The 14365-nt window shown below is 42.3% G+C and overlaps 1 protein-coding gene across 1 annotated transcript; it reads right to left on the bottom strand.

Annotated features, from left to right (window-relative positions):
* Window positions 1-4177: 4177 nt before the first annotated feature.
* On the bottom strand, window positions 4178-12242 carry LOC132214606 (zinc finger and BTB domain-containing protein 10-like). The gene is made up of 2 exons (XM_059661952.1): window positions 12073-12242; window positions 4178-6134 (listed from the first exon to the last, which is right to left on the bottom strand). Exons 1-2 carry the CDS (start codon window positions 12240-12242, stop codon window positions 4208-4210), a joined length of 2097 nt encoding a protein of 698 aa, XP_059517935.1. The 3' UTR covers window positions 4178-4207.
* Between the last annotated feature and the right edge of the window lie 2123 nt (window positions 12243-14365).

Here is a 14365-nt window from a genome sequence, read left to right as displayed (position 1 = left end):
ATGAGCCAGCTTCAGATACCCCACCGCTAGTTGGCGCAGCGAACGTCACAGTGAACGCCACAACATCAGCCCAGCATCACGTGTCTCACTCGTTCACTTTATGATTTGACATACGAGTAATTTGAGTTACGAGCTCCTTCACGGAACGAATTAAACTCCTAAGTCAAGGCCCCACTGTACAATGATAACTGTGTTTAAACATGAAGTTTGTAATCTTTTTTGTTTGCTTTTTCTTTCTGCTGTATTTATATTCAGGTGATTGTCCACTTCATTTACAAAGTGTTAACTAATGAACACTACCAATTACTTCCACTCCCAACTCACGTAATCTTGAGACCATACACCTTTAAAAAGCTTAATTGTTTTCAACCTCCTTATGATCTTTCCTAAGCCTCTCGTAAGGGAAGGAACCAGGCTCAGTGTCTTTTGATGTGACACACAAACCCAGGGAAATAAAGTAGCAGTGACTCCCTCTAAAGCTCTCCCAGTCTCTCTCTTTCCTTTAGTAGTACACACACACACACACACACACACACACACACACACACACACACAGTGTCTGCTGGGTATTGAAATATCAGTATCCTGTTTTGTGTGTTTGTTTTGTTTTGATTTGTTTACATATTTCTCTCAGGTCTTTTCCAGATTCTTAGCTGTGTAGAGCCACCACACAGTGTGTCACACTGAATGACATCTGGACTAAGAATTCAACCGTAACTCCCACAAAAGGCCTTTCATTGCATGTACGATGCTGCAAGGCAGAACATGAGTGATCACTCTGACACAGGCCTTACACTTGTGGTCAGGCAAGGCCAGAGCAGCCCATTCCTGTGTCCACATTTGAAATGAACGATAGAAAATCTGAGAGAAGGGGAGTGGGGCCCTGCAGCTCCATGAGAAAGCTCTTCACTCAGCTTTAGATTCCTATGGAAGGTAAGCAGATGGAATTGAAGAAATGACTAAAAATGAAGGCATATTCGGATATCTGACTTATTTTTGCTTCTTAAAAATACAATCTATTTTTTTTTTTTTTTTACTTTTGCACAAAGCTTCTGGGAAATGGCTTTATAGACAGTGATTTTGCTAAAGAAGGGAGAACCAAGCCAGTGCCCAAACTTCGGAGCCCTGACAATTATACGTAATAGTCTACTTCTGAAATTTTATGAAGAAACTTAAATTCACAAACCTTTTACAGATAGAGGCATGCCAAGATTTTCATGCAAAATTCTGTTAATATTGTCTGTAGAGTTAATAACTTTGGGCAGAAAACACCTGTAAGGATTCTGCATGCCTGCCAGAAAGGAGTACCAGCATCACCCCCTGTGGCTGCCTTGATACCACAGCAAAGGATCATGTGACTGGAGCTATACTTCACCTGCTCAGTCATCAGTCATCCAACCTATTAATATTAACGGGATCTCTGTAGATGTTAAACTAATGAATTCAACATAAATATTGCATTAAATGTAGAATATTGATTACTATGTTTCTTACAGAAGGGGATTGTAATTCTGCACAGGATTTATGTTGAAATGCTAAATCTGAACGACTATTGAAGGCATCATCATTGAATTAGGAGAAAACCAACTGCTTTGAGAGTTTTATCTCAAGGTGTGGATTCTCAACTAATTGGAGGGGCACTGTAGAATATGTGCAACTTTTTCAAAAAGGTTATAGCAAAAAACTTTCTTCTTTCTTCCATGAGTAAGTGAATAAATAATATAATTGTTATATAATGACTATGTCAAAAACAGATTTATTAGGACCATGAATGAGTGTTGGAAACTTAAAAATGCAATAGAAATATCAGCAATTTCAAAGCTGGTAAAATGTATTCCAGGTTCATGCTCACTTTAGTTAGCTAATACTGTCTGCCCAGAAAAAAAAATTAGAAGGGCCCCTCCTCTCTTAGAAATGATACCAGTGAAAAAAGGGGCATCTCTGGGAAGCTATAGACTTTAGACTCAGATTAAACCACCACCAGCTATTCATATATTTAATAATATATTTTGAGTAGAATTTTGCCTGTGGTTTTCTGCATATTTATTTGTATATTTAGGAAGTCTATCATTTTAAAAGAATTACAAAAATTCTACTAAGAGATTGTTCCAAGATTATACTAAGAGGTCTATAAATTGCTCAAGGAAGCACTTTATTTGTATCATTCTTATGGTGCCCAGGGCCCTACATTATTATAATCTGTCAATATGTCACTCTCCTTCACTGCACGGTGAACGCCTTGAGGGCAGGATCTAAGTCTTGACCATAAGCCCCTGAACTACTTAGTGATAGTCACTCAAGCAGATGTGTGGATGGCAGGAAAGCAGGTAGACAGGAAAGATTAATTATGGAGCATGAGTAGACTAGATTAGATATGTGCAAAAATTCAATCCTTTTAAATTTTCTGCTATAATTTATTCGCTCTTGCAAGTCCCCACTTGGCTGTAGCACTTCATCATCTCTCTGCTATTCTTCCTCCATGATTTCATAATGTCAACAGCATCTTCAATTTTTGTTTATTTGACACCTCTATCGAGGGTTAGCTGGATTATAATCTTGCTTTTTGTTCATTTGTGGTTAGAGCTCTGCTAAATTAAGGGTCGCTTGATTACAAAGTAGCAACCCACTCTATCACTAGCTCACTTTATCCACTATCCCCTGCTTTCTTTTCCTCCATAGTGCTTAACATTAACATCTTCTGGCACACTCAGTGATTTTTCTTATTTGCTTTTTATTGGTCCCTCCTCTGGAATATAAGCTCCATGAAAGTAAAGATTTTATTTTGTTAACTGTTCTATCCTCACCATCTAGACTAGCACTGTCATATAATAGGAAGAGAGAACATTTAAATGAATAAGTCAGAAGGCTTATCTCCTATATTGAGAATCATTCGCAAATTTCAATGACGCTTTGCTTGGAAGCTTTCTCTTACCCTAGTACATATGCTTTTCCCCAAACTCTCTTCTATGATCTCAAGCCTCTTTAATGTCTTGCCTTCGTTCATTTCCAACCCCAGCAGGTCCAGGGGTTCCCAAAGGCATGGACAGAGTTGGCAAAGAAGGAAAGAAACTGGGAGTAACCTTAACTCCTCTGGTAGCAAACATATGTGTTAAAAGATCAATATTTTTTTGGTAAAAGGGCACAAGAGTAAAAACCTGATAGTTCACTTATATTGCATAACAAGCTAACCAAACTGGACATGGAGGATAAATCATAAACAAATCATTTTACTTATTGTTTCTATGACTCTTCTTTCGATCAGATTTCTGTCTTTTCAAATAGGACTGAGGTATAGTACACTGGCAAAAAAAAAAAAAAAAAAAAAAAGGCAAACAAGAATAGTGCCAAAGTAACAGATACCCAAAACCGAATACCATGTCAGAAAACATCATATAGAACCATTTTATCAGATTAGAGCAGCAAGAGGAAGTGACTTCTAAATCATAATCATTTAGTGGTATTTATCAACTTCGTCATGGTAACTTTGCAACATCATTCTTTATTTGTGAAGTAGTAAAATTCATGTCAAAAAGGAAGGGGGAATGGAGGAAGTCAATTAGTTCATTCCAATAAATTACCTCTCCAGTTCTTATAAACATGCCATCAGCACAAAATTGAGAAATAATACCTAAGACTAGAAGAGAGTTGGTTTAACTTATGAAGCAAATCAAAATGGAAAATACGGAAAGGTACAACCAATAGGGTTGAAAAGGCCCCTCACTGAAAATCTGTATTAAAAAAAATGAAATTAATAAAAATAAAAATATAAACAAAACTCTACTAGTACAAACTAGCCTGAGTGGTTTGGCGGACAGTGTGGTTGGGCCAGCTGTCACTGTATTCTCATAACTGGATTTTCTTCATTCCGGTTAAACTGGAACGTAAACGTCAGCTCTTTACAGACAGGTAATCCATTTTCATTAGGACCCAAAGACTTACTGTATATCCTATCAATAAAAAATATTTTTACTTTGATAACTGACTGAAGATGTGGGGACTCCATGTAATCCAACCGCAAGGTTGGTTGCTGTCCAGTCCTGTGCAAATATAAAAAAATTTTGCTCTAAGGCTTTGACCCTACAGTTTTCACAGCAACTTAACTACCATCCAGCATGTCCCCTATTTGCAAGCCTTCAAGTTCAACAATTCAAATTCTCGCTGCATATTATGTCCCTAAGCAGCATCCTTGAGGTGCAGAGTAGGCCGCTTAGTCATCCTGAGACACACAGGCGTCTCCCAACTCCTCCCATTGGGACGGGTGGTTCTGATCTTCTCCCTCGTCAGCCAGCTCTTCTTCGGCTTCTCCCCCTTTGTTCTCCTCGTACTCTTCATCCCGAGGGAAATCTGTCTCCTGTCCCTGATCTACACCTTCTTGCCTTCCTGGCCGTGGTTTATCTGCACATTCTACACAAATACCACAGTGTCGCGATCCATGTCTGATTCCAACACTGGCAGCTAATAAGAAGATCTTCTTACACACCATACATTTGTATTTTTTATCCTTTTTATGCACCAGGGAATGTCTTTTTACATGCTCTCTGCGAGTAAACAGTTTTCCACAAATCTCACAGCTAAAGGATCTGACTCCCGTATGAATGAGCAAGTGCCTTTTTAGTGTTCGTCTGTATTTGGCTACATAGGTACAATGAGGGCATTTTAACTTGTCCATGTTTAGAGATGATTCACCATTTTCCCAACTTTCTTGTTTTGGCCAAGGTTTAGGCAACAACCCATACTTGTAATCGTTTGCAGCACCTGGTAGCAAGCCATACTTGAAATTGCTTGAAGTACCTGGTAGCAATCCGTACTTGAAATCACTTGATGGGCCAGGCATCAGGCCATACTTGAAATCATGTGAAGTACCAGCATCGCCTGCCTCCTGCCCCGAGCTGGCTTCTGCCAGCACGCTTACGTTCACATTCCTGTCACAGTCCGGCCCCGGGAGCAGAGCACCGTCCAGATCCGGTTCTTCCTTAATGAATGACATAGCTTCTTCTGGATAGGCAACAGGTGGCTGTATCATGGAGCAATCTTCTAAACTCGTTTCATTATTAGGTGGTATATTATCAATAAATCTCTTTGGAGTTTGGTTTTTCCTCCTTCTTTTGTTGCCAGTTTCTTGAATTCCCTGGGAACCCATATTATTCCAAATAAACACTTTTGTTTGACGTGGGGCTTCACTTTCAGCCAATTCAGGTGAACCATCCTGGACCCAACCACTGTCATTCATTTGGTAGTTCTCCATTTGGCCCTCATCGACATTGCAACCATCATTTTCAGTTTTTGCATTACTTGCCAAATTGGTAAGATTCCGTGTTGCCCAAAAACTGGCAATTTGTTGATCCAGTGATGAAGACAGACCATCTCTACTGACTGGTTTCCTGTTGTTATAGTCCACAACTGCAGACTCCGGAGCTTCAGATTTAAGGCTTATATTTAAGGCGTCTTTAATGAAATTTCGGCAAGTCTGAACAACTTCGCTCATTTGCAGATAGCTGGCCACGGTCATCACTTCAATGGCATTTTGACTCGTGAGCACCAGGTTACCAGAGTATAGGAAGTCCAAGATGACGGAGAAACCTTGAACTGCAGCAATATCTAAGTGGGTAGTATTGTTTTGGTTAGGGCTTTCTTTGTTGGAAAAGCAATATAAAGTCTTAAAGAAACGGCTGCCTGCAACCAGGATGTTCTTATGAGCTTTAAAGATTTTTCCGCTCACCACAATGCTGACATCACAAAGAATACCTTTCTTTCTCTGCTCATTTAATTGTCGAAGAAGTTGATAGCAATAAGAGTTTTCATTTGGCCTACTATTAAAGTCACAGTATCCCTCTTCTGAAGGTATTTCTGATTCCTGGGCGTTGGCTTCGTGGAGCTTGTGCTCCCTGGAGACATGGTGCCACCGGAGCAGGGTTTTCTTGTAGTTGCGGGTCCCTTGCGACAGCTCGTCATGGCCCCCGGGGGGGAGGTCCCCGCCACTGCCGTCTGAGGGGGTCTTCTGGTACCAGGCGCAGGACATGAGGCCGGTGTCCTTGCCGTAGCGCAGCCAGGGGAAGTCCCGCAGCCAGGCCTCCTGGAAGGAGGTCTCCAGCTTCTGCAGCAGGGACTTGGGCCGCGGGAGCGGGAGGTGCGCCCTTTGTTGGGGTCCAACCCCAGCAGGTCCAGGGGTTCCCAAAGGTGTGGATGGAGTCAGCGAAGAATGAAGGACACGACACGGAGGCAGCGTTCAGTTGATCAGCATAGTGGTTCTCCAGCCAGGTTCTAGCCAGGATCTCCAGCCAGGTTCTGTCTTTATTGCCCTGTTACATCTGTATTTATACCAGTTGAGTTTAATCCTATCAATTCTATTCCAAAGGTTAGGGCGTTTGTTAATCTAGTTCTGTTGAGTTTAATCCTATCAATTCTATTCCAAAGGTTAGGGCGTTTGTTAATCTAGTTCTGTTGAATTTAATCCTGTCTAGGTTAATCTGTGTTTCATTATAAGGGCTATTCCAAGGTCTCTGCTCTACTGATAAGCTACAAGGAAGTGACTGAAGGAGATTATCCTACCCAGTAAAGGTTATCCCAGCCTCACTGCTTGCCTTGCCTGGGACTGCCCTGTGTCAGTGGGTCTCCAGGGGTATAGGCTTTAATGCTTTCCCTGGTGGGCAGACTCCTGGGGATGTGGGCCCAACAAGTCCCAAATTTATTGCCAACAGTCTTAGTCCAAGTACTTCATAAGTAGTACATGGTATTTCTGTAACACTAGGGGGTCTTACCTTAACACTAGGGTGTCATTCCCTTCCTTAGTCCTGTTAATTCCTAACTCCAGGGAAAAATCCCTATCTGAGGAAACAACCTTTCTCAGGGAGGTGGTCCTGGTTAAAACACATAGCACTAAGAGGGGGAGCAAACATATGCCATATATGGCAGGTCCCTTGAAACATAAGCTGTGCAGATGTTTCTTCCCTGCAGCTACTATGTCAAGCAGCAAGGGTGGACCGGCTTCTGGCACTATAATAAAAATACTACAAATTGGGTGGCTTGATGAACAAATATTTATGTCTCAGTCTGGAGCAGGGGTCCTCAAACTATGGCCCGTGGGCCACATTTAAATACAAATATTGTATTTGTTCCCTTTTTGTTTTTTTTACTTCAAAATAAGATATGTGCAGTGTGCATAGGAATTTGTTCATGGTTTTTTTCTTTAAACTATAGTCCGGCCCTCCAACGGTCTGAGGGACAGTGAACTGGCCCCCTGTTTAAAAAGTTTGAGAACCCCTGGTCTGGAGTCTCAGAAGCCCAAGATTGAGGGGCCAACAGATCTGTGTCTAGTGAGGACCTGCGTCACGGTTTATAGACTGCCACCCTCTCACTGTGCCCTCATACGGCAGAAAAAGCAAGAGAGCTCTCTGATGTCTCTCTTATAAGAGAAATAATCCCATTCCTGAGGGCTCTCCCCTCATGATCTAATCACCTACTAAAGGCCCCACCTCCAAATACCATCACATTAGGGGATAGGATTTCAACATACACATTTTGGGGGTACAAACAATGAGTTCATAACACATATTCTTCCATGACCAAAGCTGAAAACTCATTTCTGCTTCATCAGCGTTGACGTGGATCAGGAGTATGTATTACCTGAGAAAAAATACCGTCAACAACTTCACAATTATCACTGCAAGTAACAGCTAGCACTTGCAGTCTGCTATATCAAGCCTCGTTCTAACTGGTCTACATATATTAACTCATTTTTCACCATAAAAATTTGTTAATTGGTACTATGATTAGCCCTAAATTTCAGATGAAGAAACAGAAATACAACATAGGGTACATTTTTTATGGTCACACAATTTAGTGGTGGAAAAGGGTTTCAGACACAAGCAGCACGTGTCTGAGGATCTGTGCACCTAGTGCAGATCTTAAAATCGATTCTTAAAATGTATTCCTTGGGATTTTGTAATCTTTGTTGTCAATTATGGGATGATACTTCCAGAGGAAAACATATCCTGGCAGCTGAGGAGAAAATGATGGGAAATCTATCTGATAGCAAGAAAAAATAGTTCATTGATAGTTCTTACCATGATGTATTGGAAGAAGAATGAATCAAAAATTGTTACATAAATAATATTTAATTAACATCAAAGCCTCTGATTGAAAATTGGTCTTGTTTGGGCTTTAATTGTATCAAAGTAATTTTAGGTTCACAAGAAAATTGAGAGGAAGGTACAGAAATTTCCCATATACCTCTTAACCCCACTGGAGCCAATCTTTAAATTCTCTAAAATTAAAATTGTTTTCACCTAATTTTATTGGAATCTTATGAAAATTTGAGCTATTCTACCTAAACCAATTTGAAACAACAAAACAATTAAAAACAGAAGTTAGATTTTTTGTCATTTCAAGAATACAATTATATTTTTTTCTTTCAGATTCAATCTGAGAATGGAACTTAATATGAAATATTCTCATTTAGTACTTAGATAAGTAACATGTGTCAAATATCCTTTTATTAGTATATATAAATGAGCAGAAGGAAATTAAGCTACAACAGGCTTTTCCTATTAATACAGGAAATAATTGGCTTGGTATATCATCAATTAATTACAGGAACTTAAACTGAACTACAGAGCATGTAATGAAATATTACACAGCAATAAAAAGAAAGAAATATTGCCATTTTCCACAGATGGATGGGCCTAGAAGGTATTATGCTAAGTGAAATAAATCAGACAAAGAAAGACAAATACTCTATAGCTTTACTTATATGTGAAATCTAAAAAATAAATTTAAAAATGAACAAAAAAAACCAAAGCAGAAACAGATTCATAGAGAGATCGAAAGGATAGTTGCCCAAAAGAGGGAGATAAGTGAAAAAAATGGAGAATCCTATATAATAAAAGCCTAATATACCAATTGTCCCCTCAACCAGGAGTTTGACCAGGAGTTTAACCTCTTGCTATGATGGGCACTGACCACCAGGGGGCAGCGCAGACCATGGCGGGCATTGGTGACACAGTGCTGGTAGCAGGCAGCAGTGGAGGCATAGCCTGCCCCCATGGGCCCCAACAGGAGCAAGACCAGGGCGGGATGATGGAGCAGGTGAGCGGGTGGCTCCAGGCCAAGGCGGGTGCAAGTGGGGGCCCGATCGCCCTGCCAATATCCCCGCAGACAGACAGTCGCTGAGGGAGCGGGGCGGGGCGGGGGGGGGGGGGGGCTGGCCTCAATCGATCGCTCAGCAGATGGCGACCAATGGCCAGGCCCCAGGCTTGGATGGGGAACTGGGGATGGGTGGTGGTGACCAACCTCCTGTGGAGACCTCTCGCCAGCTACCTGGGGGCAGGGGTGATGGGGGCAGAGGTGTGGTGAGAATACGGGGTGTCTGCTGAGCTCGCCCTCACGCCCCCTGCTATCTCCCCCAGGACACCAGGGCTCACACGCCTGGGAAGTTCCCCCCATCTCAGGTGCCAGGAGCCTACCTCGCACCCACGCAGACTCTTCCAGGTGAGCCAGGCTACAGCCACCAGGACCATAGGGCTCCCTGTGGGTTCCCGCAGGAGCTGGTCTGCAAGGCTGGTTGGGAGAGAGCACGCTGCCCACCCAGCTTCCATGCAGCACCGCTGGGCAGCCCAGAGGCCCACACTGTGCCCCAGTCTGGCTGGGCTCAGAGCATCTGCATGTGGGGACTCAGGCACCGTGACTCAGGCAGAGGGGGGGCACGTGGTCATCCAGGGGCTCAGGTGCTGCCCAGGGCCCCGAGGTCAGCTGGGACCTACCCTTCCAAGCCTAGGGACCGCATCTGTGCATGAATTTTGTTCACCTGGCCTCTAGTGTCATAATAACTATGCATGATGACAGATGGTTACTAGACTTATTTTAGACTCATTATGGTAATCACTTTCTAAGGTATATAAACAGTGAATCACTGTATTGTATGCCTGAAACTAATATAATATTGTATACCAACTATACTTAAATGAAAAAAAATGAAAAAAGAAAAGGGCAAATACTTCAAACTTACAAAAAAAGAGGAGAAAAATTACCCAATGTTTCATTTTTAATATTAAAAGATTCATATTTTAGGCATTTATTTGTGCATATAGAGAAATAGCCCACCTGTACAGATGGATAAATTATATCTCATTTCATTGTACCAACAGAAAGAGATCAATCTATAGATAAATTCATAAAATTTGATATTTTATATGGAATTTTCAAATTGTTTTTAATGCATCAAAGAAAAAGAAGCACAAAAGGGATTTCTTGATTTTAAGACATATGTTTCTTTCCAACAGTGATGTCAGTCCCTAAATATTCTTAAGTTTAAGAAATAAAATCATATAACGCATTAATAAGGGTGTCATTATAGTTACTATTCAATTTTAGGCAGTATCAAATGCAGGGAAACATGAAAAAAATGTAAAAATTCTCATGCTCTTCTGCAATCATTCTTCGACCTTCTGTTTATTAAATGTAAAATTTTGGCATCATATATATTTTTTTTCTCAGAATTTTTTAGCTATTAAAATATACTATTGTTCACAGGCATTGTGTGATTTTGTGGAAAATTTTCAGGTTTTTCTCCTGTATTAGAATTTTTTTTGAATAATAAAGAACACTTTCTATAGCCATTATATTCAATAAATTAAGTAAAGTATAACTTAATGTTGCTTTTTAAAAAATTACATTTCTTGAAATAAATTTGTTTGGATTTCACATAAGGCCCTTCCTTTATTTAGTAAAGATGAGGATGATAATGATTCTCTGATTACAGTGTTGGGTTCTCTACATAAGGAATACCAATTTTCTTTTTTTGTTTTGTGTGGTCTGAATTTCTCACAGTTGACCCTTGAACAATACAGGTTTGAACTGTGCATGTCCCCTTAAAGCCGTGGTTCTCAACCTTGGCTGCACATTAGAATCACCTGGGAATCTTTTTAAAATCCTGATTTCTGGGCCTCATCATTAGTAACAAACAGAATTTCTGGAGGATGAGGCTCAGAAATTAGGATTTTAAAAAGATTCCCAGGTGATTCTAATGTGCAACCAAGATTGAGAACCACTGCTCTAAAGTCAAGGGCGAAAAAAAAGTCAAGGGAGTGTCTTAATATAACGGAGTAACCCTCACATCCATCCCAGGAAAACAGCTTCTGGAGGCCGCTGAAAGCCGGAACGGAGGAGAGGGCATTCGCCGGGTCAAGGGCTCCGCAACAAGCTCCAGGTGCCTGTCTTTCCAGCGAAGACGCCACGTGGCGTTGATGAGCTGCGGCTGAGCGACCGCCCGGTTAGTTTCGGACGGTCCGACTCCATATCACTTTGAAGATGCAACTGACTCCTGCGTCCATCACACCGGTGAGTGAAAGGGGGGTGTTTTATCACCTCACTGGCTCTTTTCCCAAATAGATGACTAGGCAGTTCCTGCAGGGGAAAGCACTGCGGCTGCCTTACAAACTGGACGGGAGGTCAGTTCCAGGGGCTCCCCCTGAGCGCTCTGCACTTTAAGGCTCCTCATGTGTCCGAGGGCCAACGCATTTGCTGAGTGAGTCTGTTTCGACTATACTCCTCCTCCGAACTGGGGGTATAACAACACGGCGGTTTGTAGACCCCCCTGGATCCACTTGGTATGTGGTTCAAGTGAGTGGGATGTGGCTATGAATTGGTCATCCGAAGCGTCCACGTTACTACTGAGCGGGACAGCATGTGGGTCCCAGGAGTTAGCATCATTTCAGAGCTGCTGCCCAGCAGTCACGGAAAGTCTGCGCTTTCCCTGTTCTCAGTGCCCGGTCATTCTAGATTCTAGAAGATGGTTACAGGGTCCCGGAGAAAGCTTTGGAGGAAGATGCGTGCATGTGGCAATGGCGCCGAGTCTTTCCCCCAGGGGATTCATCCTGCCCTTTAATCAAGGGGTCCTGGGGATATGAATTACGTCATCACAGAAACGAGGCGCAAGGCTGAGACGATCCACCTTCACACCTCTGGTCAGGGTTTGGCTTCCAGAGCTAAGGCTTTCCCGTCATAGGGAAGGGGCTGTATTCCAGCGGGCTGCCTACGTGTTTCCTTCCTAGGCACACCATGCTAATGAGCTTTTACCAAAGATCAGTGTGAACCAGTGTATCTGGTTCCCAGTGTGTCCCTGCTGCTCGTGCACAGTAGATGCGCTCACCTTGTCTTTGGCAGTAAGTGGTGAACTGGGTGTCCACTACTCGAGATCCCATAATCTTCACTGAAATCAAGGAGCCCACCTCCGTGGCAGTATCCATCCCAGTCTTATGTAGTCAGATGAGGGGAGCAACCACTGACGTTTTTAACACTGGCTAACTGGTATTAAAGTGTTTACAATTTACATTTTGAAAGAACAGTATGTGAGACTGGCCTTCAGTTTTCATGCTGAGTATTTACTTTGGGATTCATAACTTTGATTTCTCTCTGAGGTAACTGAGCTATATCCTACAGCAAGTTTATAAAGAACTGTTTCATGGGTGGAATTCTTTCTGAGCTAGTACACATTTTAAATTATTGCTATTGCTTTCTCCCATGGAAAAAACACATGATTTGATCATTCTTTTTTTTTTTTAATTAAATCTTTATTGTTCAGATTATTACATTTGTTCCTCTTTTTTCCCCCCCATAACTCCCCTCCTCCCAGTTCCCGCCCCACCCTCCGCCCTCACTCCCCACCCACTGTCCTCATCCATAGGTGCACGATTTTTGTCCAGTCTCTTCCCACATCTCCCACACCCCTTTACCCCCCAAGAATAGTCAGTCCATTCCCTTTCTATGTCCCTGATTCTATTATAATCAACAGTTCATTCTGTTCATCAGATTATTTATTCACTTGATTCTTAGATTCACTTGTTGATAGATGCATATTTGTTGTTCATAATTTGTATCTTTACCCTTTTCTTCCTCTTCCTCTTCTTAAAGGATACCTTTCAGCAATTCATATAATCCTGGTTTGGTGGTGATGAACTCCTTTAGCTTTTCCTTATCTGTGAAGCTCTTTATCTGACCTTCAATTCTGAATGATAGCTTTGCTGGATAAAGTAATCTTGGTTGTAGGTTCTTGGTATTCATCACTTTGAATATTTCTTGCCACTCCCTTCTGGCCTGCAAAGTTTCTGTTGAGAAATCAGCTGACAGTCGTATGGGTATTCCCTTGTAGGTAACTGAGTTTCTTTCTCTTGCTGTTTTTAAGATTCTCTCTTTATCTTTTGCTCTTGGCATTTTAATTATGATGTGTCTTGGTGTGGTCCTCTTTGGATTCCTTTTGTTTGGGGTTCTCCGTGCTTCTTGGACCTGTAAGTCCATTTCTTTCACCAGGTGGGGGAAGTTTTCTGTCATTATTTCTTCAAATAGGTTTTCAATATCTTGCTCTCTCTCATCTTCTGGCACCCCTATAATTCTGATGTTGGTACGCTTGAAGCTGTCCCAGAGGCTCCTTACACTATCCTCGCATTTTTGGATTCTTTTTTCATTTTGCTTTTCCAGTTGGATGTTTTTTGCTTCCTCGCATTTCAAATCATTGACTTGATTCTTACGCTCCTCTGGTCTGCTGTCGGGCGTCTGTATAATATTCGTTATTTCAGTCCATGTATGCTTAATTTCTAGTTGGTTCCCCAATATAAGATCGAGGGTCTTATTAGTTTTCGTGTAGATCTCATTAAGTTTATCGTCAGCTTCTAAACAGTTCTTGAGAGACCTTAAAAGTGTGGTTCTGAACTCTATATCTTCCTTTGACAATTTTGTCCTGTTTCTTTGTCTCCACATTTTGTTATGCTTCCTTGGTGCACCCCCTAGTGGTCTTTGTTCGCAGTCTTATAGTTAAATCTTGATTGTTGTAGCTAATTCCAGGGAGGGTTTGACCTCCAGGCCAAGTGGCTATGAGAATCAGCTGTGTCAGCAGTAAGAGAACTTCTGTCCTCTAGGGAGGTGCTAATCTAGCCTTTGCCTGAGGCTATCCGGCAAATGGTTCTGCACTGGGCTTGGGTGGGGCGGGTCGCACAGGATCAACAGGGTGGGCTGGAGAGAGCAGTTATGGCGGCTCTCAGTCCTGTCCCCAGGGGCTCTGCCTCTCTGAGTCCCAGCACCCGCTGCAAAGCTCGGAGATAAAGCTGCACTCACTCTGACCGAAGCCAGACAGTCCCGCTTCTCCCGTTTGAGTCTGGGTCCCTAAAGACTCGCCTGTATCTGGAGCTCAGAGTCTGTGACTCCCTCCCGATTGAAAACGCCAACCGCGCCCTCCACCGCCAGCCCGCTCCTTGCACTCCGCACCTCAGAATTTGACTTCAGCACTGCGCCTCCTCTGAGTGTCCGTGTGCGTTTCTCTTTCCTCCTAGTTGTAGGACTTCCACTCAGCCAGCGTTCCTGTGGTTCTGGGTGATGT

The sequence above is a fragment of the Myotis daubentonii genome, chromosome 13 (assembly GCF_963259705.1).
Source record: "Myotis daubentonii chromosome 13, mMyoDau2.1, whole genome shotgun sequence".
NCBI lineage: Eukaryota > Metazoa > Chordata > Mammalia > Chiroptera > Vespertilionidae > Myotis > Myotis daubentonii.
This window is presented reverse-complemented; position numbering and strand designations above follow the sequence as displayed.